At 46.4% G+C, this 21422-nt stretch overlaps 1 protein-coding gene across 2 annotated transcripts; it reads left to right on the forward strand.

Moving 5' to 3' along the window:
* Positions 1-985: 985 nt before the first annotated feature.
* CBX6 (chromobox 6) lies at positions 986-19981 on the forward strand. Of its 2 annotated transcripts, none has more exons than XM_082240724.1 (5): positions 986-1279; positions 1477-1520; positions 1810-1875; positions 1997-2063; positions 14121-19981. In XM_082240724.1, exons 1-5 carry the CDS (start codon positions 1211-1213, stop codon positions 15075-15077), a joined length of 1203 nt encoding a protein of 400 aa, XP_082096850.1. In that variant the 5' UTR covers positions 986-1210; the 3' UTR covers positions 15078-19981. The 2 variants fall into 2 exon arrangements, with proteins under 2 accessions (XP_082096850.1, XP_082096851.1); XM_082240725.1 differs by having other exon boundaries at positions 14175-19981.
* Positions 19982-21422: the final 1441 nt, after the last annotated feature.

Raw genomic sequence — 21422 nt, forward strand, 5'->3', positions numbered from 1 at the left:
TTGACTGTACTGTACTATTAAAGCCCCTGGGGATTCCCCCCCCCATTTTAAAACATATTCTTATTTTTTTTAGGAGGGCAAAGAAAATAGTAAATCTTACCACTGCACACCCCACTAAATATTGGTGCAGCATAGCCTATGGCAAAGGATGAGGGAGATTCTCCATCGCTGGTGTAAGCCTCAACATTTTTGCAAGGCTGAAGGCCTACAGCCAAAGACCCCATCAAATCACTCAGCAGCAAATCGAAAATGCGATTCCAATCTTGCTTTTTAAAAGGCCTAGAATATGCTATATTTTCCAAATATGTTCCCCAACCCTGCAGAAAGATGTTCCAGAGTTACAAGCTCTCGAATCCCACTGTTTTGCTTTTCTCTTAGCGGGGTCAAAGAGTTATTTGCTCCCCCCTCCCCCCCCTTTTTAAGCACGAGCTGAAACCCGGCTGCACTTTGCCGGAGGCGACGGCCCTCGAAAGTGTTGCTTTTATTTGCAGCGACAATGACAACATCGTGGTCATACTCTTCCATCGCAACCTGAGCAGAGGCAGGAGCAGAGAAATGAGGCAAAACATGAGCGGGGGGGGGGCGCTGAGAAAATGGAAATAGCGGGAAACATTCGCGCGAGGAGGGGGCGCTGCCCCGCCTGCGAGTCCACGCTGTACTTTCCTGCCTCTGCTTGCCGCACGTCCACCACCCTCCCGCTCTTCAAAAAGCTGCCCGCACGGCCCCTTTAAGGGTCCGCGCTTGCGCTCTGCAGACCTTACTCCCTTCGCTCAGAAGGAGGCGAGGGCGGGCGAAGAAGCAAAGCCCTGAAAACTAAGCAACGGGGCGCGCGAAGCCGAAGGCGGGCTTTACTCGCATCACGTGTCCCCCTCCCTCACTCCCGGCCCTTTTCCCGTGGCGGCGCGCGCGAGCAAAGACGGTGCGCACGCTCGGGGGAGGGGGCGCGCTCGCTCGCTCGCCCGCGTACGTGCGTGCGTGCGAGTTCACGGCGCGAGCCAGCCCCTCGAGCCGCTGTAGCGGGAGCAGCAGCCCTCAGAGCCGTTCCCTCGCTCGCCCGCCTCAGTCAGTCAGTCAGTCACACACTGAGGAAGGAGGGAGGGAGGGAAGGAAGGCAAAGGAGCGGGCGGGATTATTATGGGCTGTGGGTGCTGCTGCTGCTGCTGCTGAGGGCTGAGCAAAAGAGAGAGAAATAAATAAGAAATAAACAAAAATGGAGCTGTCTGCAGTGGGCGAGCGGGTGTTCGCGGCGGAATCCATCATCAAGCGACGGATCCGAAAGGTGAGCGGCGGGCCAACGAGGCCCCAGACCGGGGCTCGGCTTTTTTGGGAAGGGGGGGGTTGTTTCTGCCGTTGCCACCTCTTTAACCTGCGCTTCCCGTTTCTCCTCTTCCCCACCGCCCCCCCCATTTTACCCCCCTTCCCCTCATCTCTGCCCCATCCCCTCTGCCAACCCCCCCCCCCCCCCGTATTTTGCAGGGACGCATCGAATACCTGGTGAAATGGAAAGGCTGGGCCATCAAGTGAGTTCCCCCCTAGCGCCTCTCTGTGTCTTGTCTGCGTGAAGAAGCCCCGTTCCCGCCTCCTGTGGGCCTCTCGCTGGGCTAATATTATGTGTCCCTTCCCTGGGTGCGCACAAGGCGCGCGCGCGTGCACACACACTCACAGAGTGCCTGTAGGGGGGTTGCTTTATCCTTTTCGCCTCCCCACCCACCAAGAACTCCTCAGCATGTGCTAATATTTCTTTCTCTCCCCCCCCCCCTTTCATTCCTTTGCATGTGCCTGTAACTGTGTCCTTCTGCACTTTTGCAGGTACAGCACTTGGGAACCTGAAGAGAACATCTTGGATTCCCGTCTAATTGCAGCCTTTGAGCAAAAGTGAGTTTGAGATTGATTCTGGACAGCAGAGGGAGAATTAGGAGTTATCACTTGCTTTGTTTGCAGAATGGAGAGGTTTGACTTTTTTTAAAAAAGCGTTTAATTTCTTCCCCCCACAAAGGGAACGTGAGCGTGAGCTGTACGGACCTAAGAAGAGAGGACCCAAGCCCAAAACTTTTCTGCTGAAGGTAACTCTCACTTTAATAACTTGGCTCTAATTGAACCAGTTCAAGGTTCTGGGATCTGATAACTTCAGTATGGTTAAATGCCCACTAAAAACTCTTAACAAAAAAATAAAACAAAAAACAGAGTCAGCTGGGGAAAGGAAGTAGTTAGAAATTAAAGCTTCACATGTTATTTTGCAGTATGTGTTCAGGGACACCATAAATTATTGGAAAGCTACAAATATGCTCTTGATCTCTTTCTATCTTCATTTTTACTGCAAGTGATTGCTTAAAGTGTACGTAAGTTGGCCTTTTGGCCTCATGACTTCTTGCTGTCTAAAAATGGGCCAGTGCTTTGCCACCCTTTTTCATGGACTTGTCTGAAGGCTTTGTTGTTTAGTGTTTTCTCAGAACTTTGAAGAGGGGGCAATATAAACCAGTAGTTTTTAAAATCTTATTGAAAGAAAATAATTAAACTTTGGAAATGCTAAAGTGTCCAGGAACTTTCTGGACCAGACAGTCCAAAATATCATTTGTTTAAGGCTATTGTGGTTGCAGCACTAAAACCTGCTTTGAGGTTTCTTGTCTGTAAAAAGTGAGAAAAGTGTATATGTATATCAGTATATCAGAGTTTAAACTTCCTCCCAGTCTTGCTGAGGCAGTGCTTACTATATGAGAGGCAGAGTGGGCTGGGGTTTCGGTTCTCACTAATGCTGCTTTCAGCTCATTTAAAGTAGAAGCTCTTACTGATGTGAATTTTGGAAGCATGGGTAGAAATCTGAACCTCAAATGCTGAGGAGGGTTTGCAGAGTTGGCATTTAAACCAGTATAAACCAGTTTGGAAAAGAATGATCCATCATGGAGAATAAAGATTTTAACACCCAAAGTGGATATTTGCACTTTGTCAGGACTAAGAAAACCTTGGTTGTGTAAATTTCACCACTCTTCTCAACAAATTCCTAAATATTCATTCAGGACTTATAAAGATGACTTTGTCTAGTGTTTGCCTTCTGATGACATAGGTGGTCTGATAATTGATTTGATCTGGAAACTAACTGGATAGCTTATTTGCAGATGTAAATGATTCAGAAAATCCTGACCTCCATAAGAACTAGCATGGCCAATGGTCAGTATTAATGACAGTTGTAATTCAACAATATCTGAGGGGTTGCAGGTTCCTCACTGCTATATTAAGCTAAAGATGACTAATTTAATAATTTGAGGGGCCACTCATTTCCCCAGACAGTGGTTTCAATTTATTAAATTTATACATTGCTTCCCACGAAATGTCCTGAAGCAATTTACAACCAAACTAAAAAAATGCAATTATAAAAAAACATAAACCTTATTTTAAACATAAATTTAACCATCCGCCAGATCGTTGGTCGTACCCAAAAGCCCAGGAAAACAAAAAGACCAAAATGGCAGCAAGGCTGATGGCAGTACTCTGGGGACCAGAGTACAGTTGTACCTTGGTTGTCAAACAGAATCTGTTTGCGAAGTCTGTTCGATTCCTGAAACGTTTGCAAACCAAGGTGCGGCTTCTCATTGGCCCCAGAAACAATGCTAACAGCCGAAACAGATGTTTGGCTTCCAAAAAATGTTCGCAAATTGGAACGCTTATTTCCGGGTTTGCAGCATGTACATCCTTTGTGTAGTAAGAAACACTTGAGGCAAATTTGGACCCAGCTCTATTACATTCTCCTAGAGTACCTGAACGCTATCTTGGAATGCATTTGAATTGATGGTGATACATCAGTAACAACAACAACCACTTCAAATGCTTTTCAAGATAGCATTCAGGTGCTCTGGGATAATGGAAACTAAAATATTGTATGCCCATCAGCTTGGCCTTGTGTAAGTACAGGGCCACTTTGTCATGCTATAATGCTTTAACTTATGTATGACCTGCTTTGTACTGACCAACTCTCTGGCTTGCAAAGAATGTGATGCTGGGTCATTGTATAAATTGTAAACATGAAGGTGGGTAGATGTAAGCTAGTAGGAATAAATTAGACGGTCAGTAACAAGTAATGGATTCTTAGTTCTCTAGGGAATTTCCCAGTCACAGTTTGCAGGATGTAGCTTGTGGTCTACAGAGAAATGGGGGGAGGGGCTGCATTCTTTGACAAGTAGTTCTTTCTCTCTTCACTTAAAAATCAGTTTTGCTTTTAATCTTCTATAATTTATTTACGTTAGAATTTTGGAACCCTCATTATCTCCCTCAGTGCCATTTCTTTTATTCTCAGCCAGGGGGAATCAGGTGAGGAGAGCTTTGCTCATGTAGTTACAAGATGTTTGAAACTCCCAGAGCAGAAACTGATGATTTTAGCAACTTGAACACAGTTGCTACACAGTATAAACAATCATTTAGAAATTTACTGACTCAAGGTAATACATAAAGGGAGAATTTTAACCGCATGAGTAGAGTGGTCTGCACGACTTTTACTCTCAGAATGGATAAAAACATCCTTTTATATATTACCTTTGGTCAGTACATCAGGTGCTTTATACTCTGTTCATGAGAAGTTACTGATTTAAAAGCATGCAAGAAAATGCTTGCAGTTATGTACATTTTACTGGCTTTTCGTGAGTATATAGTTGCTAGAAAATTGGGTTAACCTACTGTGAGAAGGGGTAAGTGCTGGGCTGGCCAGGTAGAACACAGTCTCCTTCAGTTGTCCATTGGGCTGTGTGGCTGTGGACTAATTTTATCCGAGTTTGTTTGTTATAGTTCATGGAAATACACCTTGTAGCAGTAAGTCTTTGAGTTCTAGGAAGCAACTTTGAGTTCTAGTAAGCAACTCAAGTTCTGGACACAGCTTTGTGGAATAGGGGCGGCGGAAGATCCTGAAAGTTGTAATTCAGTACTGTTTGGGTAGCTGTGGAATTTTGCATACACTAGAGTCAGGTGAGGGTAGAGGCAATGCCCCTGTCTCCAGTGATGGAACCTGGACAGAAGATAATCCTGCCTACTATTGCCATTTGCCCAGTGCTAAGAGCACATGCTTTGGTTGCAAAATGTCCTAGGCTCAGCCCCCAGCATCTCCACATAGGGCTGGGAGAGACTTCTGCCTTGAAACTCTAGACAGCCACTGCCAGTCAGTATCAATCATTCTGAATTCGATCAGTATAAGGCAGCTTCCTATGTTCATTACTGCTTCTGAGTTTATTTTCTGAACTGATAGCAATATTTCACTTCCAGGGTGTGCAGAAGGTTTGGTCTGCAAAACGGGATGTCCGAGAAGGAAGGGTTGAATGATTTCCAACAAAAGACAAAAATTCCTACCTGTTCAGCTAATGTGCCAATATTTTCTGTTTATGTAGGCTTGCAGAAGTGGAAGCTGAACTATGAGTAATCAATAGAATAAATTAAGTATAGCACTGAGTGGTATTCCCCTAAAGACACAAATATTTAAAATAGAACTTCTGGCAGGGTATAAACAAAGCAATTCATGAATATATGGAAACAGACATTAGAACATAAGAGCCATGCTGCATCCTCTTTTAGCAGTGGTTAACCAAATGCTTTTGGGGAGCCCACAAACAGCACTTGAATATAATCATGCTCTCCTGCTGTTGTTCCTCAGTCACTGGTATTCATAGGCATATCACCTCTGATGCTGGAGGTAGTAGACAGCCTTCATGACTAGTAGCTATTGATAGTTTTGTCCTCCATGAATTTGTCTAAACACTTCTTGTCAGGGGATGATTAGCTGCTTGTGCTTAAAATAGTGCCCCTTCAGAGTTTGTGCGACCCACAAACCTCTGTGTGTGACAGAGCTCCTCAGACATGTCTGCTCTAGTCACTTGTAGAGTCCGACAGTGGCTGTCTGCGGAAGCGCTTCCAGCAAAGAAGTTCCTTAACGGAAACGCGTCTCCTGGACTCACGACGTGACAGCTTCCGGCGAAGCATAGGTCTCCCTGCAGTTGCTTCTGACACCTCCCCGCTATTTTCGCTCGAAGTGTCTCTCACCCCTTTCTCTCCCCTTCTGCTTCCTGCCTGGGCTGCTGCGTATCTCTCAGCATTACTGAGATCCTCCTCCAGAGACCCCGCGCTCCCCCTACTGGTCCCTGCTTTAGCTGTTGACTCTCTCCCAGTCTCTGGGAGCCCTACCACTTCCCTTTCCTCCGATGTCAGTTCCCTGACATCCACCTCCCCTCCAGGGCCCCCCTCTCCCTCTCCCCCGCCCCTACTCTCTCCTCTGGGCGGTGAGGAGCTGAAACCCCTAAAAGAATCCTCCTCATCTTCCGACGTCTCGAACATTTCCCTCCATCGGTCTTCGTTCCGACTCGCTGAATCCTCCTCCACCTCGGAATCAGCGAACCCCTCCAACTCTTCTTCTTCGTCGGTGGTGGCGAAGTCTTCCCTCCGGAACCTCGCCACTGGCTGGGGTTTCCGAGGGAATCTCTGATGAAAAGTTTCAATCAAAACCTCGTCATCTACATCCTCTGCCCTGACCCAGGTGTTTTCCGACTCCGGCTCCCCTTCCCACATTACCAAATACTCTACTTGCTCTCCCCTCCACCTGGAATCGAGAATCTCCGCTACATGGTAGCTGTGTTCTTTTTCCTCCATAGCTGGTCCCCTATTGACCCTCCCTTCTCTGTCCCCTATATACGGTGACAGCAATGATCTGTGGAACACTGGGTGCAACTTCATGTGGTTAGGTAACCGGAGTCTGAAAGCCACTGGGTTGACCTGTTGCGTGACTTCAAATGGGCCCAGTCTTTTGGGTCTTAACTTCTTACAACCTCCTTTAAATGGTAACCCTTGGGTGGACAACCACACCTGATCCCCCACCCTAATGCTTTCTCCTTCCCTTCTGGTTTTGTCTGCCTGCCTCTTATATTCCTCCTTCGCCCTGTTTAAATTAAGTTGGAGCTGGCGATGGATCGCTTCCATTTCTTCAACGAACTGTTCTGCGGCTGGAACGCTCCAGTTCTCCCCCTCCCCCCCTGGGAAGGCTCGGGGATGACACCCGTGATTGGCCAAAAAAGGGCTCATTCCCGTGGACACGTTCTCCGCATTGTTATAGGCAAATTCTGCCAACGCCAGCTTCTCCACCCAATCATTCTCTCTGTCATTCACATAACACCTCAAATATTGCTGGAGGACACCATTAGCTCTTTCCGCCTGCCCGTTGGTTTCTGGATGACGGGCAGTTGAGAAATTCACCTCTACATGCAATAAGCTCATGAGCTTCCTCCAGAACCTGGAAGTAAATTGTTTCCCTCGGTCCGAAACCACCCTCAAGGGGGCACCATGCAATCTAAACACATTTTCCACAAACAATTTAGCGGTTTCTTCTGCTGTGACCGCATGTGAGCAGGCTATAAAGTGGGCCATCTTGGTTAACAGGTCTACCACAACCATAATGGCTGTCTTCCCTTTGGACCTGGGCAGATCAGTCATAAAATCTATTGCCACTGCCTCCCATGGTCTTTCCGGCGTGGGTAGTGGTTCTAATAAACCTGCCGGTGCCCGCCTCTCCCCCTTGGCTCGTTGACATCGGTCACACCCTCTCACATACTCCCGCACATCTTCCCTGACCTTGGGCCACCAGAATTCCCTGGTAACCAGCCACATGGTTTTGTGTTGCCCAAAATGCCCTGCTGTGGGGCTATCGTGCAGTTGCTTGAGTACCTTTTCCCTCAATTCTCCTTCAGGTACGTATAACGCTCCCTTGTAGTACAACGCCCCGTTTCTCTCCTCAAAACCCCCGGGTTTGTCTCACTCCCTCCTGAGACCCCTGAGTTTGTCCTGGGCATATTCATCCTGCACCGTTCCCTCTATCAGTTCCCTTAGCCCCACCAGTGCCGCCCCACACACCCAGCGATCCTCGGGAATGACATGGGTCTCTTCGGGTGCACCCTCTCCCTCCAAATATTCAGGTTTGCGTGATAGAGCGTCTGCCCTAACGTTCTCCTGGCCTGGTACGTAACAAATCTCAAAGTTAAATTTGGAGAACTCCTGGGCCCATCTCAACTGCCGTTGGTTGAGCACTCGCGCAGTTCTCCAATACTCTAGATTCTTATGGTCCGTGCGTACTTGCACCTTCTGTTGTGCACCAATTAGTAGGTGCCTCCATCTCCGGAAGGCCTCATAAATCGCAAGAAGTTCCCGGTCATACACCGTGTAGTTTCTCTCCGATTTGTTCAGCTTTCGCGAAAAGAAGGCACACGGTCGCCACTCGGACCCCTCCTTCCCTGGCTGCAGAAGAAGCACCGCCCCTATGGCTCTGTCAGAAGCGTCTGTTTCGACCCTCAGCTTTTTTTGTAAATCCACATGTAGAAGTTGTTCGTCAGAGGCGAAGGCCTTTTTCAGTTCCTCAAACGCTCGCTCCGCCTCCCCCGTCCAAACAAACTTCTTTTTGCTGCTGAGACAGTCCGTGATGGGCGCCGTCAGGTGAGCGAAGTTTCGGATGAACTTACGATAAAAGTTTCCAAACCCTAGGAACCTCTGCACATCCTTCTTAGTCTTGGGGGTTTTCCATTCCAGCACCGCTTGAACCTTGCCGGGGTCCATGGCCAACCCCTTGTCTGACAAGCGGTACCCCAGGAATTCCACCTCCTTGGTATGAAACTGACACTTCTCCAGTTTCACCCACAGTCTGTTGGCATGCAGCCTGCTCAACACTTCTCTGACGTCTCTCACATGTTGCTCCTCATTCTCCGAATACACCAACACGTCATCTAAGAAGGCCACGCAATTCTTGTAGAGCAAAGGCCCCAGTACATGGTTCATAAAGGCTTGAAAACACGCGGAGCCTGCTTGTAATCCAAAAGGCATAACGAGATATTCAAATGCCCCCAAAGGGGTGAACATGGTGGTCTTCCATTCATCCCCTTTCCTTATACGTATCAGGTTGTACGCCCCCCTTAGGTCCAGCTTTGTAAAAATCTTTCCTTTTCGCACCCTGGTCAAAATATCATCAATCCTGGGCATAGGAAAAGCCACCGGCTCTGTCACTGCATTTAGGGCCCGAAAGTCACATACCAGTCTCGGCTTGTCCGTGTTCTTTTTATCCACAAAAAACACTGGGCTACCCCCCGCTGCCTTGGACTCTCTGATGAAGCCTCTCTTCAGGTTCTTGTCAATGAACGCTCGCAACTCCTGCATCTCCCTGTCTGACATGGCATACAACCTGCCTACAGGAAGCTGTGCTCCAGGGAGTAAATTGATCTGGCAATCAAAGGGCCTATGCGGGGGTAGTTGGTCAGCTTCCTTCTCGCTGAACACGTCGCTGAGATCAGCATACTGTGATGGCACCTTCCCCTTCTCCATCACTTCCGTCCCTGCTAGGGTGGCTTGGGCCCCTGCTGACCCCTTTTCCCCCCTGCAGTGTTCTAAGCAATGTGCGGAACCGAAGGAAACCACTCTTTGATGCCAGCCCACCAGCGGATCATGTAGGGCTAGCCAGCTCATTCCCAAAATAATGGGAGCGCCTCCCAAGGTGGCCACATTAAACGCTATCAGTTCTGTGTGCCTTGCCACCCTCATTATCATTGGGATGGTCTGCAAGCTGACGCCTCCTCCCAACAGTTCTCTGCCATCGATCGTGGTCACCTGCAGGGGGTTGCTTAAGGGGATAGTCTGTATCTGGTGTTCAGCCGCAAACTCCTTGCTCATGAAATTGCAGGAGCTGCCTGAGTCCAACAGCGCCTTTATTTTTAGGGGGTGTCCATTTTGCAACTCTAGCGACACTTCAATCACTAGAGCAGGTCGAGGAGCTTCTGGCACTGGCACTTGGGAAAGGGGCACTTTCACTGCTCTTTGGCCTGGCTGCAGTGCCCTGCTGGCAACCAGGCGTTGGCTTTTACCTGCTCCGTTTCTCCCTGCTCTTCCCCCTCAACAGTTCCCACCATCCCTTGCCATTCCTTCCTCTGGGGGCAGACTCTGGCAAAGTGGCCTGGCTGTTGGCAGAGATAGCATTTCCGGGGTCCCTTTCCCTCCTTCTTCGCCCCCTCACTGGGCTTTGAAACTGCGCGCGCGCGGGCTGTTCCGATTTCCATCGGCTCTGCCGGCGGGAAAGCTGGCTCAGGAATGTCTGGAATGCGTAACTCCTTCCAACGTTCCCCTCTCCCTTCCCGCCTCTCCAAGGCTCTTGCCTCCTGGCGCGCTCCAATGGTCAGCGCAGATTTGGTCAGCTGATCCATAGACACCGCCCTGGGGCTCCTGGCCAGCTCGTCTTTCACAGCTGAAGAAAGACCTTCTTCAAATAGCATTTGAATGGGTGCTGCCGATAAATCCCACCCCAATCTGTGAATCAGCATGGTAAATTCAGTCCAGTACTCACGGACAGATCTGCTTCCCTGCTTGCAAGCCATTAGCTGTCTGCGCACTCCCCCCTCCTCAATATCGCTGGAGAACATGATATCCATTGCACGAAAGAATTTCATAGCGTCCTTCAGGATATCGTTGTGCGTTGCCATCAGGGGTCGAACCCAGTCCCGCGCCCCCTTCTCAAGATGCCCAATTACGAAAGCAACTCGGGATTCCTCATCAGGGAACTCATCAAACTGCACATTCAGGGCATATTGCATTTCAGTCCTAAAGGCATGGTAATCCTTGGGGTCCCCCCCAAACTTCTGCACTAATCCTGGTACCTTTCTGGGGAACTGAGTGGTTCTCCCCTTCTTGTCTGCATCTTGAGCCCTCCTCTCCTCGAGCCTCGCCGTCTGCAGCGCAAGTTGGACCTCCAATGCTCGGTATCTGTCTTCCAAGCTTGGACCAGCTCCACCCCCTGCGGCTCCGGCTCCTGCTGGGTCGCTCATGATGCCTTCTCCTGCACAGGCAGCGTACAGAGACTGTCGGACTGCTGTCAGGGGATGATTAGCTGCTTGTGCTTAAAATAGTGCCCCTTCAGAGTTTGTGCGACCCACAAACCTCTGTGTGTGACAGAGCTCCTCAGACATGTCTGCTCTAGTCACTTGTAGAGTCCGACAGTGGCTGTCTGCGGAAGCGCTTCCAGCAAAGAAGTTCCTTAACGGAAACGCGTCTCCTGGACTCACGACGTGACAGCTTCCGGCGAAGCATAGGTCTCCCTGCAGTTGCTTCTGACACCTCCCCGCTATTTTCGCTCGAAGTGTCTCTCACCCCTTTCTCTCCCCTTCTGCTTCCTGCCTGGGCTGCTGCGTATCTCTCAGCATTACTGAGATCCTCCTCCAGAGACCCCGCGCTCCCCCTACTGGTCCCTGCTTTAGCTGTTGACTCTCTCCCAGTCTCTGGGAGCCCTACCACTTCCCTTTCCTCCGATGTCAGTTCCCTGACACTTCTTAAAGCCCGTCCAAGTTGGCAGCCATTGCTGCATCTTGTAGTATCATAACCATAGTTTATGCTCTGTGTATCAAAGTACTTCACACAAGTCATCATTGGAAAGAAACATGTTAACTTTGTATTGTAGTAATTTGAATGCACTGATCAAAGAAATATAGATGAACTGGTTTAAATTCTTGTGTCTCCACTTCCAATGTCTTTATCATTTTGTGGGGCTTCTCTTAAAGGTGTGGACATTTATTAAGTACATTGCTAGTACTGTAGTATGGGATTTGCAATATTAAACACTAGAAGAGAGAGAGGTTATTTAGAAAATTAGTACAGTGCCATAGGTGCATGGGAGGTGGAAACTAATATAATTATGATATTCTGATGATGTTCTCTGCTATATGCCAACTTATCTTGCTGGTTGACTAGAGAGTTACTCCTCAGCACTGGAAAGAAAGCACAATATGTATGGCAAGGTGATTGTGTTATCAGCAATTATTGCAATGAAGGAACACAGTTTATTTTGCGTGCATTTAAACTAGCTGAATGGTAACACTGTACTTTTTGCATGTTGTCTCAAGTGAAGTATAGGCATTGGCTCTGAAGGTGTTGTGACTCAGCCTTCCCCTTTTAGGTAGAATTTGGTCATCCAGAGGCTCTAAGTACAGAAAGCTTCTTGTATATTTCCCCCTTCCCTCCCCCTCCCCCTCATGCCACTCAAAGTATTTTTTACTCATCTTTTGTCATTTATTCTCCCATTTTCCTTTCACACCTACCTTGTACCTCTGCCCACCCCACCCCCTGCCAATTTCTTTCATCCCCGCTTCCTACTCCTTTTACATTCAGTTGTCTCTCCTATGATAGCATCTCTCTATTATCCCCTTCCTTTCTATTCCCAGCTTATTACTATTACTTTTGGAGCTGCTGCATAACCAGAGTCTTTGGTGCTTATATATCTGTGTGGAAAGTAAGTAGGAAGAAAATGGGAAGGAACAGAAGCATTCACCTGCAATTCTTGTTGCAGGCACCAGATGGTGGGAAAAGCTAATTGAACTAAGGGGGTGGGCGACAGATACATTTGGTTAGTCTGATGGTATTTGAATACAGAAGTTAGCTATTTTTGTTAGCACATTGAATGACTTGAATCATCTGGTCTACAATAAATATCTAGTTGTAAGCATCACACAGTGGGATGTTAGTTTTCTAAAAGGGAGGGGACCTTTTATAGTAAACTAAATCAAATTCAACAGTGTAATATAAAACTAAATTGAAGGAGCGTCTCCACCCCCCATCGTTATTCCCAGATGCTGAGGTCCAGCACCGAGGGCCTTCTGGCGGTTCCCTCGCTGCGAGAAACCAAGTTACAGGGAACCAGGCAGAGGGCCTTCTCGGTAGTGGCACCTGCCCTGTGGAACACCCTCCCATCAGATGTCAAGGAAATAAACAACTACCAGACTTTTAGAAGACATCTGAAGGCAGCCCTGTTTAGGGAAGCTTTTAATGTTTGACGCACTATTGTATTTTAATATTTTGTTGGAAGCTTCCCAGAGTGGCTGGGGAAACTCAGTCAGATGGGCAGGGTATTATTATTATTATTATTATTATTATTATTATTATTATCCTTTGTTACAAGGGCAGAAGGGATATTAATTTCGTAATCCTCATAATGACTTTGAACATAGATCAGTATCGTCGTCATGGCTTATAGGTGACCCAAGAGTACTGATTTCATGGATGGGATGAGATTTGACTAGGAATATCTCAGCTCACTCTAATGCTGGAAGCTATAGTTGTATCTTAATAGAGGAACTTTGGGGAAACTGCGCTTAAATTCCTCAAATAAGGTCCATGACTCAGTTTAGCTGCATTAGTTGTAATTTCTGAACCAACTTCAAGTGAGAATCCTCATAGAGCACATTGCAGTAGTCCAGTTTAGAGGTTACCAAGGCCTGCATCACTGTAATCAAGTTATCCCTGTCCAGGAATAGCTGTAGCCTAACATGCCAGCTGAAGATGGAAGAAGGCAGTCCTATATTCCCAGCCAATAGTCTGTATGTCCTAATATTGTATATTTAAAGGTTTAATCTGCATGTTAATAGCATAATATCCTTTCTTAAATCTTGCTTCGTTTACTTATGGTTTAGTAAAACCCTGATAATTTTCAAATAGATTTCTGTTTTGTTGCATAGAGTGGGAAAGCTTTTGTATGACCTAAAGCAGGATTGAATAAACCTTTTCCAAATGGAATTAATTGCATTTATTGTTCATTTTCGTGGGAGACCTGATGTTATCCTAGTTAGCTTTACTTCTAAGAAGTGGTGGATGTAATGATCTGGCTGCAAGTCACCTCAAGACATTGTTTGTACATATTACAGGAAAAAAATATGCCTTTCTTTTAAATGCTTACTTTGCAAACTCTCCTGTTACACGTGAAGTTTTGGTAGATTTTAACTTGTACTGTGCTGCAGTCTGCTAAATGAATAGCCTTAGTAATAACTAACAAATGTTCTTTGAAGAGCATCTCCTAATGTTCTTTAAGTCTTGAACAATCCCAGTATCCCAAACTGTAATTCAAAACCCCGGGTGAAAATGTATGGAAATGGATTTCATGGTTTCCACTATTAGGGTGATTTATGCTTGGTCAGATGGATTCATTTTGGGTTGGGAACATGCTAAGTTTGAAATCCAGGCCTGTGCAGAGCTCAGCCTCCACTTCCTCCAGTTAGGCTTCACATCCTTAAGATGTCAGGTGCCTGCAGTTTAGTAGGCAGAATGTGATTTATTCCCATCTAACTCCATTTTTTCCACTGCAGGCTCGGGCCCAGGCGGAGGCCCTACACATTGGGGATGTACATTTTTCTGTCAAGCCTGGTTCTAGCACATCCTCTCCCAAACTCCACTCCAGTGCTGCAGTGCACCGACTGAAGAAGGACATCCGGCGATGTCACCGTATGTCTCGGCGCCCTTTGCCCCGCCCAGACCCCCAGAATAGTGGAGTTGGTGGGGGCACTGGCATCCGCCCTCCTGTCTCTCCCTTTTCAGAAACCGTCCGCATCATCAACCGCAAGGTGAAGCCACGTGAGCCCAAGCGCAGTCGCATTATTCTCAACCTGAAGGTGATTGATAAAGATGGGAAAGTGGGAAGCAGGGGAGGAAGTTTGGCTCGATCCAAGATACCTTCCCGAAACCGTGTCATTGGCAAGAGCAAGAAATTCAGCGAGAGCATGCTTCGTAACCAGATCCGCCACATGAAGTTTGGAAACTTCCCGCTGTACAACAAGCCGTCCACTCCAGTCCCATCCTTGGAGGGGAAGACAGAGGCAGGAGGCTCCCAGGGTGCCTCTTGTGGGCTCATGGGCTCTTCTGCCTATGATGCCCGCAGTTCGAGCTCCTCTGACTGCCCCTCACCAGCTCCACACTCCTCATCGGATCCAGATGATTCCCCACCAAAGCTGCTTCCTGAGACACTAAGCCCAGCCATTCCTGACTGGCGTGAATCGGAAGTCCTTGATCTATCAATTCCACCAGAATCAGCAGCCACCAGCAAGCGTTCTCCTTCCGGAGGAGGGGGTCAGATGCCATCATCTCCATCCTCTTCTGACCCAGAGCAGGAGGCTGGGGATTGGCGCCCTGAAATGTCTCCCTGCTCTAATGTGGTGGTCACTGATGTCACTAGCAACCTTCTGACGGTCACCATCAAGGAATTCTGCAATGCAGAGGATTTCGAAAAGGTGGCAGCAGCTGGAGGTGGTGGTGGAGGCAGCAAATGAGAGGCTGCCTTCTTCCTTCAGCGCATTTGGGGGGAGGGGGAAGGGACAGGGAGGCTCTACTGCAAGATCATGCATGGTGTGAATGCCTGTTTTCTTCTCTCTCCTCCTTATCCATTCTTTCTCTCTTTGCTTGGAAATTAAGACGGTAGTAGAGGAATGGGAATGGATGTGTTTGAAGTTTCCAAATGTCACAGCTGCTAGGGGTTATGGTGGGGCATGAGTTTCCCTTTTGTCTTCAAGGGTTATGTTGCGCTGATTTGGACCTGGTGAATAAGAACTTGGATGAATGGGTTCGTATCTTTAAGAGGGGAAGGATTTACTTTTCCATCCTCTTTAATGAAACAGAGATCCTTTGGTCAACACAGGCAGAGTCTGCATTCCTGTTTTCCAACTCTCTACACCTCTGTACCCGTCACCTTGCTCTTATATCTGTAGCTTTGGTGAGATTGTATTGACTATACCCTAGGAAGAAGCAGCTTTTTAAGGGGAAGGGAGGTTGGAGAGTAGATCACTATGATTAGGTGGGGGCTGCTACAGAACATCTGGGGAAACCTATGTGCCCTAAATTTTCATTCTGCTGCTGGGCACTCTTCCTCCTTGCATATGCCAAAAGTGCTAACTTGGTAATTGTGGTAGCCCTTGGAGTCAGCCTGGGCACATTCTATCACTTCCATCTGTCTTGAACCATTTCTCAGTCCTGGTTCTAAGACACCCTGCACATTTTTTTTGTGGCGGGCCAAACTAGAGTTTCTTCAGCCTTCTTAAGTTGTCAGTCTTGTGCCCTGCTCCTTCCTCTTCTTAAAGTCTGAGGCATGTGTGTCCCCTTCCTGAAACCTGCTACGATGAAAAGGAGAGGAGCCACACATCCATCTTCCAATGTAGGAGGGATGGAAGAGTTGTGCAGTGAGAGTGAGCCCTGTTCTTATTAACTTAACTCCATCATCCTTCCAGTGAGGTGGGTAGGAGGAGGGCCTGCTTGTTGCACATTTCCCCATCTGCATCTCCCTCTAGGTGAGTGAGATGGAAGAACATTCGCATCTACAATTCCTAGGATCTCAAACTGCCTCTACAGTTGCCAACCAAAGGTGCTAAGAACCTATTGTAAAATCTTACTGTGTGTCTCTTGGATCTTTGTGTGTGTGTGTGGAGTGCATGTGCAGTGTGTGTTCGCCTCCCTCCCATCCACCTGCCAACAACATGCTGCTTTTCATGAATTCATTCTGACTGAAACCTTTACAGCCTGTCTTGGAAGGAGGTAAAAATGTGGCTTCTTTTGCTATCTCCTCACCATCCCGCATAATGGGTTAATAACCATGAGCTCATATATTTGTGTCCAAGGTTCACTGCAGAAGTAAAACAATTTCTGCAAAGTTCTGCTCTGTGTTTCTTCTGCCATCTTACGTTCTAGCCCTGTTGCAAGTTTCTCTTTCCCCTCCTGGGTGCCTCTGTTTTGTTACCAGTGGCATGTGTGCGTGCAAGTGTTGCCTGTCATACTATTTGTAATCTTCGTTACATTGTTTTTTTGGGGGGAAGGGGTGTGTGTGTGGTAGTAATATTTCTCAAGGGCTTGTCTGCATGCTATGCTGTCACTGAAATAACTGCATTCAATTCTTAATGGCATCTCTCTTCCCTGTATTCCTGTGTGAACTTTCTTTTTTTCAAGGGCTTGCTTAGTTTTGTTCACTTTTACATTGAGTTAATTATTTATCAATACATGTAAAGACTGGTGCTGCAAAAATTGTGGCATTTTAGCTCATTGGTATCTCACATCAGGAAGGACTTCAGACCTTTCTAAGCTGTCTCACCTTTTCCTCATTGACTTTGCAAAGTTCCACTTGGCTATATCTGTGTTTAAAAAGAAGCCTGGACTTTGCCAAGTACAGGATTGAGAGATGGTGTGTGGTGATACCTTATTAATAATCTTAAATATGAGTGTCTATATATAGAGATGCCTACCATAAGCAAATTGTATAATGTTAAACAGTGTGATTGTCTGTGACAGTTTGAGTGTAGTCAGTACCTAAGACATATTCAAAATGTTGGTTTTCCTTTATCCTATCATATAACACCTTTTGTGTCTTTTAAAATCATTTCAAAACAAGTGAAATCTACATGGTGTGCAGGCTTAAGTTCCTCCACACTCCTTCCACTAATGTGTAAGTCTAAGGCTTCTTGTAATTCCACAGGCGCATGCTTTGAAATAGCTGTTTGTTGTTTTTCATGAGTTCAGTGAGACAGGCTGTATCATTGCTTTGCCTCAAAGGAAGTGTGGAGGGTTTTTTTATGGGAGTTTATTTTAATGGCTGTAGCTTCAAAGGTGGGTGGGTTGGGTTGTGGGGTAGAGATGTATAATGGGAGATGGAGCAGGGAGACTTGTATTAAAGAGAAGACTTTAAAGGAGAGAAAAAATGAAATATTTTATGAAGCTGCAAGAGAGGAACTATTATACTGGGTGGGGGTGCATACTAGTCAATCGTGTTTTGAGATTGCTTGGTATGTTTGTGTGGTGTATGGTTTTGAAGTTTGTCTAATATTTGAAAAAAGTAAATGGACAATATAAAAGGGAATTTTAATAGGAAACTCTTCAAATATTTTAACACGTGTTCTTGGCAGATTCCTCCCCCCCCCCTTCCCTAGAGTCTCTTGTCACTTTGGTTTCTCTGTGTTTCAAAAGAGTAGGGCATTCACCTTTCTTGGAGGTGTTGGAAGCTGTTGTCTGTTAGAAGCTGACTGATTTCATGCATGGTACCTCCAATGGCATCAGGTTGGCTCCCCCCCCCCCAAACAACTTGTCAGTAGTGAAAGGAGGGTGGGGATCAACAATAGCTTTGGAATTTGTTCCAGAAAAAAAGGTCCCAGACTAGAAATGGTCTGGTGGGAGGGCAGATTTGCATGATATGTTAAACACAGTTTTTAATTTCTCCTTCATGACTCTCAAAGCAGTGGGATGAGGGGACACACCTGTTTGAAGGCAGTGGAATAAACCCTTGCCCAGAGGGTGAATTTAGCTATTATTATTAGAATTACATTTATATCCCACTACTTACTGCATCCCACATCCCTAGTCTGTGATCCCAACATGGCACTTGTGGTTCTCCCTCTCGTCTTCACAATGACCCTGTGAGGTAGGTTAGACTGAGAGATAGCGACTGGTCCAAGCTCACCTAGTGAGCTTCATGATTGAGTGGTAATTTGAACCCTGGTCTCCCAGATCCACTGCAACATGCAAACTTCTACACAGTATTGGTTCCTGGGGCTGTGTTGAAAGTGTGTCTTCAGATGTCTACTTTCTCCACAGATTAGTGAGTGTGGCACTTGATAAACAAATGGGAATTAATCTTTCTGATAACATGTGAAAGTGGGATGCCGCCTGGCACTCATGTCACAAGCTTCTGTTTCCTGAATACAGATACCAGCTACTCTTGTGCCATGGTGCCAACACACGGGATGCATCCAGCACCATAATTTTGGTGCAGTGATGGCTGATGAGGTGGTACCATGCTGATTCCTCTAGTCTACCTAGAACAGCAGCCATTGGACTGGGATTAAGAACATAAGAGCCTGTTGGATCAGGCCAGTTGATGCCTTTGAGAAGTGTGAAAGCAGGACCAGAGCACAGCAGCTCTCCTCCCGCTTGTGAATCCCAGCAATTGCCATTCAGAGGCATACTGCCTCTGACAGTGGAGGGAGAACACAGTCATCATGGATAGTCACCACTGATAGCCTTATCCTCCATAGATTTGTCTAATCCTCTTTCCAAGATGGTGGCCATCAAAGGGATTAGCAGTCCCTGTCTGTCTCATAGTTGAGTTGAGCTGGTTGAGTTACTACTGATGCTCTAAAACTACATCACTGAAAGTACTTTAAAGGCCATTCCCTTGAGGAGGCAGGTGACAAGCAAAGCCTTGGCAGATAGGTGATTGTGAAACCAATTGGATGGAGCAGGGTTTAGTTGACTGCATCAGTGGTGTCTTCTCCATCTCCATGCAGTATGATGACTCTTGTTGGGATCAGAGGCTAGGGATATGGATTGCGGTAAGTAGCCCACAAATGCATGAGTCACTCCACTTGTGCAGTACCAGGAGTCGCTCGGATGCAAAGATAAGCCTTCTGTTTTGGCTAGCATTTTGACCACTTCTTTGGCATTAGCAACCACAGCTCCTAACCAACATCCCTAGGGAGTTCTATGCTGCTAAGATTTTACCAACCTGGTAGCTCATTTGCTTGAACATTCCCCCTCCATCTCTAGGAAGAACCATCACTCTTGAAGGGAGAGAGTCAGATGCATGTAATGCTGGAATGTAGGGTTGCTTGGTTTTGCCTTGAATTTTTCCCTTTTACAGTATTTGGCACACAACCTCCAAAAGCAGATTGTGTTCATCTTTCCTGTTAAGTGGCAAACCTTGCACCTGACACATTCTAGCCACCAGATGGTGACAGAGGGCTACTGTTAACGGCTTCATGATTTGGGCTGTCTTTTTGCCTTGAATCATTGTGAATTTTAATGTAATAGAGGATAGGATACATCCTGTATTCTTTTGCGTCTGTGCCATGTTTGTTGTACTTCTTGTTCTTAGAGAGGAGAGTTTGAATGGGGGGAGGGGAGGGAGAAAGAAACTAGTTTTGCAAGAAAAGAAAAAAGGTTTTTTTTAAAGGTAATGAGATTTTTACAGACAGAAGGATAGAGAATTTAAAAATATTAAATGCAGTGATTGCACAAACTGTAGTGATTTTAGCTGGTCCTTAAAGAAAAGAGTATTTTTAGTATTTGTGTGTGGTAGGGAGGGTGGTGTTCAGGCCATTCAAATTGGGCAAGGGAAGAGCAAAAAGTAACAGTGTCTGAGTTGAGAAAGCAAGTGCATAAAAACCTATTTTCTCTTCCCTCTACTTTCTTTTACTTGGGGTGAAGGGAGGAAGAATGCCTCCCATCTTTCCTTCCTTTCTGGATATGATTGATCCAGAGTTCAGCCTGGTTCTGGCAAAGCTTTGTCAGAAGGGCTATGTGGCATGTTATCCACTTGCAGATGAACAGTTTAGACATCAATATGACCTACTGAGGTGAGAGCTATTTGATGAAGTGGGACATGTATCTAAAAGTATCTAAGATACCAGGCAAGCACGAAATATGTGTTTTAGCTGTGAACCAAACAAACTATTAGAAGCTGGCAAAACTTTCCTCATAATAGGTCAACCTCAATGTATACTGGGTTTCATAACAAAGAATTCCTTCTAATTAATCTAATTCACTTTACATCTTCCAGGTACATTTTACCAAGATGTTCTCAAGTGGGCAACAGCCTTGCTATGTGAGGAAAAGGTGATTAGGACCTTCGTGAGGATAGCAAACACCAAACTAATGATGGCAGCTTGGGTTGCAGTGATTGCTTTCATTCTGAGCCCTGAGGGAAAGCAAGGTGAAAGGAGCAAGTATGTGATCAAGATTTTAGCAAAAGAGACATCATGGAATTCCATTAAAAGGGGGAGTGTTGGTTGGATGTGAAGATTGTCCCCAGAATTTATGTGGCACTGACTGGTGGAGAATGGGCTGGCACTTTCCCTCCTGTTCCAAAGTGTCCAGATTGGCTTTTTTTCCATGAGTGCCAATGCAAAATCTGTAGAAGAGACCACCCGTCGTCCACTTCAGTATCAATTTTCAGACAGCAGAGGAATAGTCTCCTGGTGTTTATAGGATACACCCTAAGACAAGAAGGATGAAGTGTGACAGTTTTTGCTGGAGGAAGACTGTCCTGCTACTTGAGCAGTATATTTGTGGAAGTAGCTTTCATGTTTATCTGTTGCTTGCAAAATTACACCTTTGCTTCTGTGCTCTTAATTGTTCACTTCTTGTAGTTAGCAGTAAAGCATAGTTGAAATGGAAGTTTGGAATCTGTTTAGGAAAAAGTATTAGATCTCCCAGAAAGCTAAATCTTTCCTGCTAAGTTGTCCAGCTTTCTGTATTGTGCAGAGAACTCATTTTTATCTGTTCACTATTATCTCTTTTTCTCATCTGTTACCAACCAGTTGAACTGTGATATCCTTCCTCAGGGGGACTTGAGTCCCATGTCTCTGTATGTGCAAACCTATATGTGATAACTGGTTATCAATAGGCTATGGGTGCATGCAACAGGCAGTGATAGGGAAATTCTGAGAACAATACTCTGGGCCTGTGATTCCTGGTGAGCTGCTGAAATACAGTGTCTCCCGTCTCAGGAGAATTCCCCTCTTTGCTCAATAACTTAGTACCCATTTCGGCCACGGAGAACTACCTGCAATCCTACCTCCATTATAAAATGGGTGCTATCTGAGCTGAGTCTTCCTGGTTAATAAGCTCCCATGTTCCCCCCC

This window comes from Podarcis vaucheri, assembly GCF_965113315.1.
Source record: "Podarcis vaucheri genome assembly, chromosome: 10".
NCBI lineage: Eukaryota > Metazoa > Chordata > Lepidosauria > Squamata > Lacertidae > Podarcis > Podarcis vaucheri.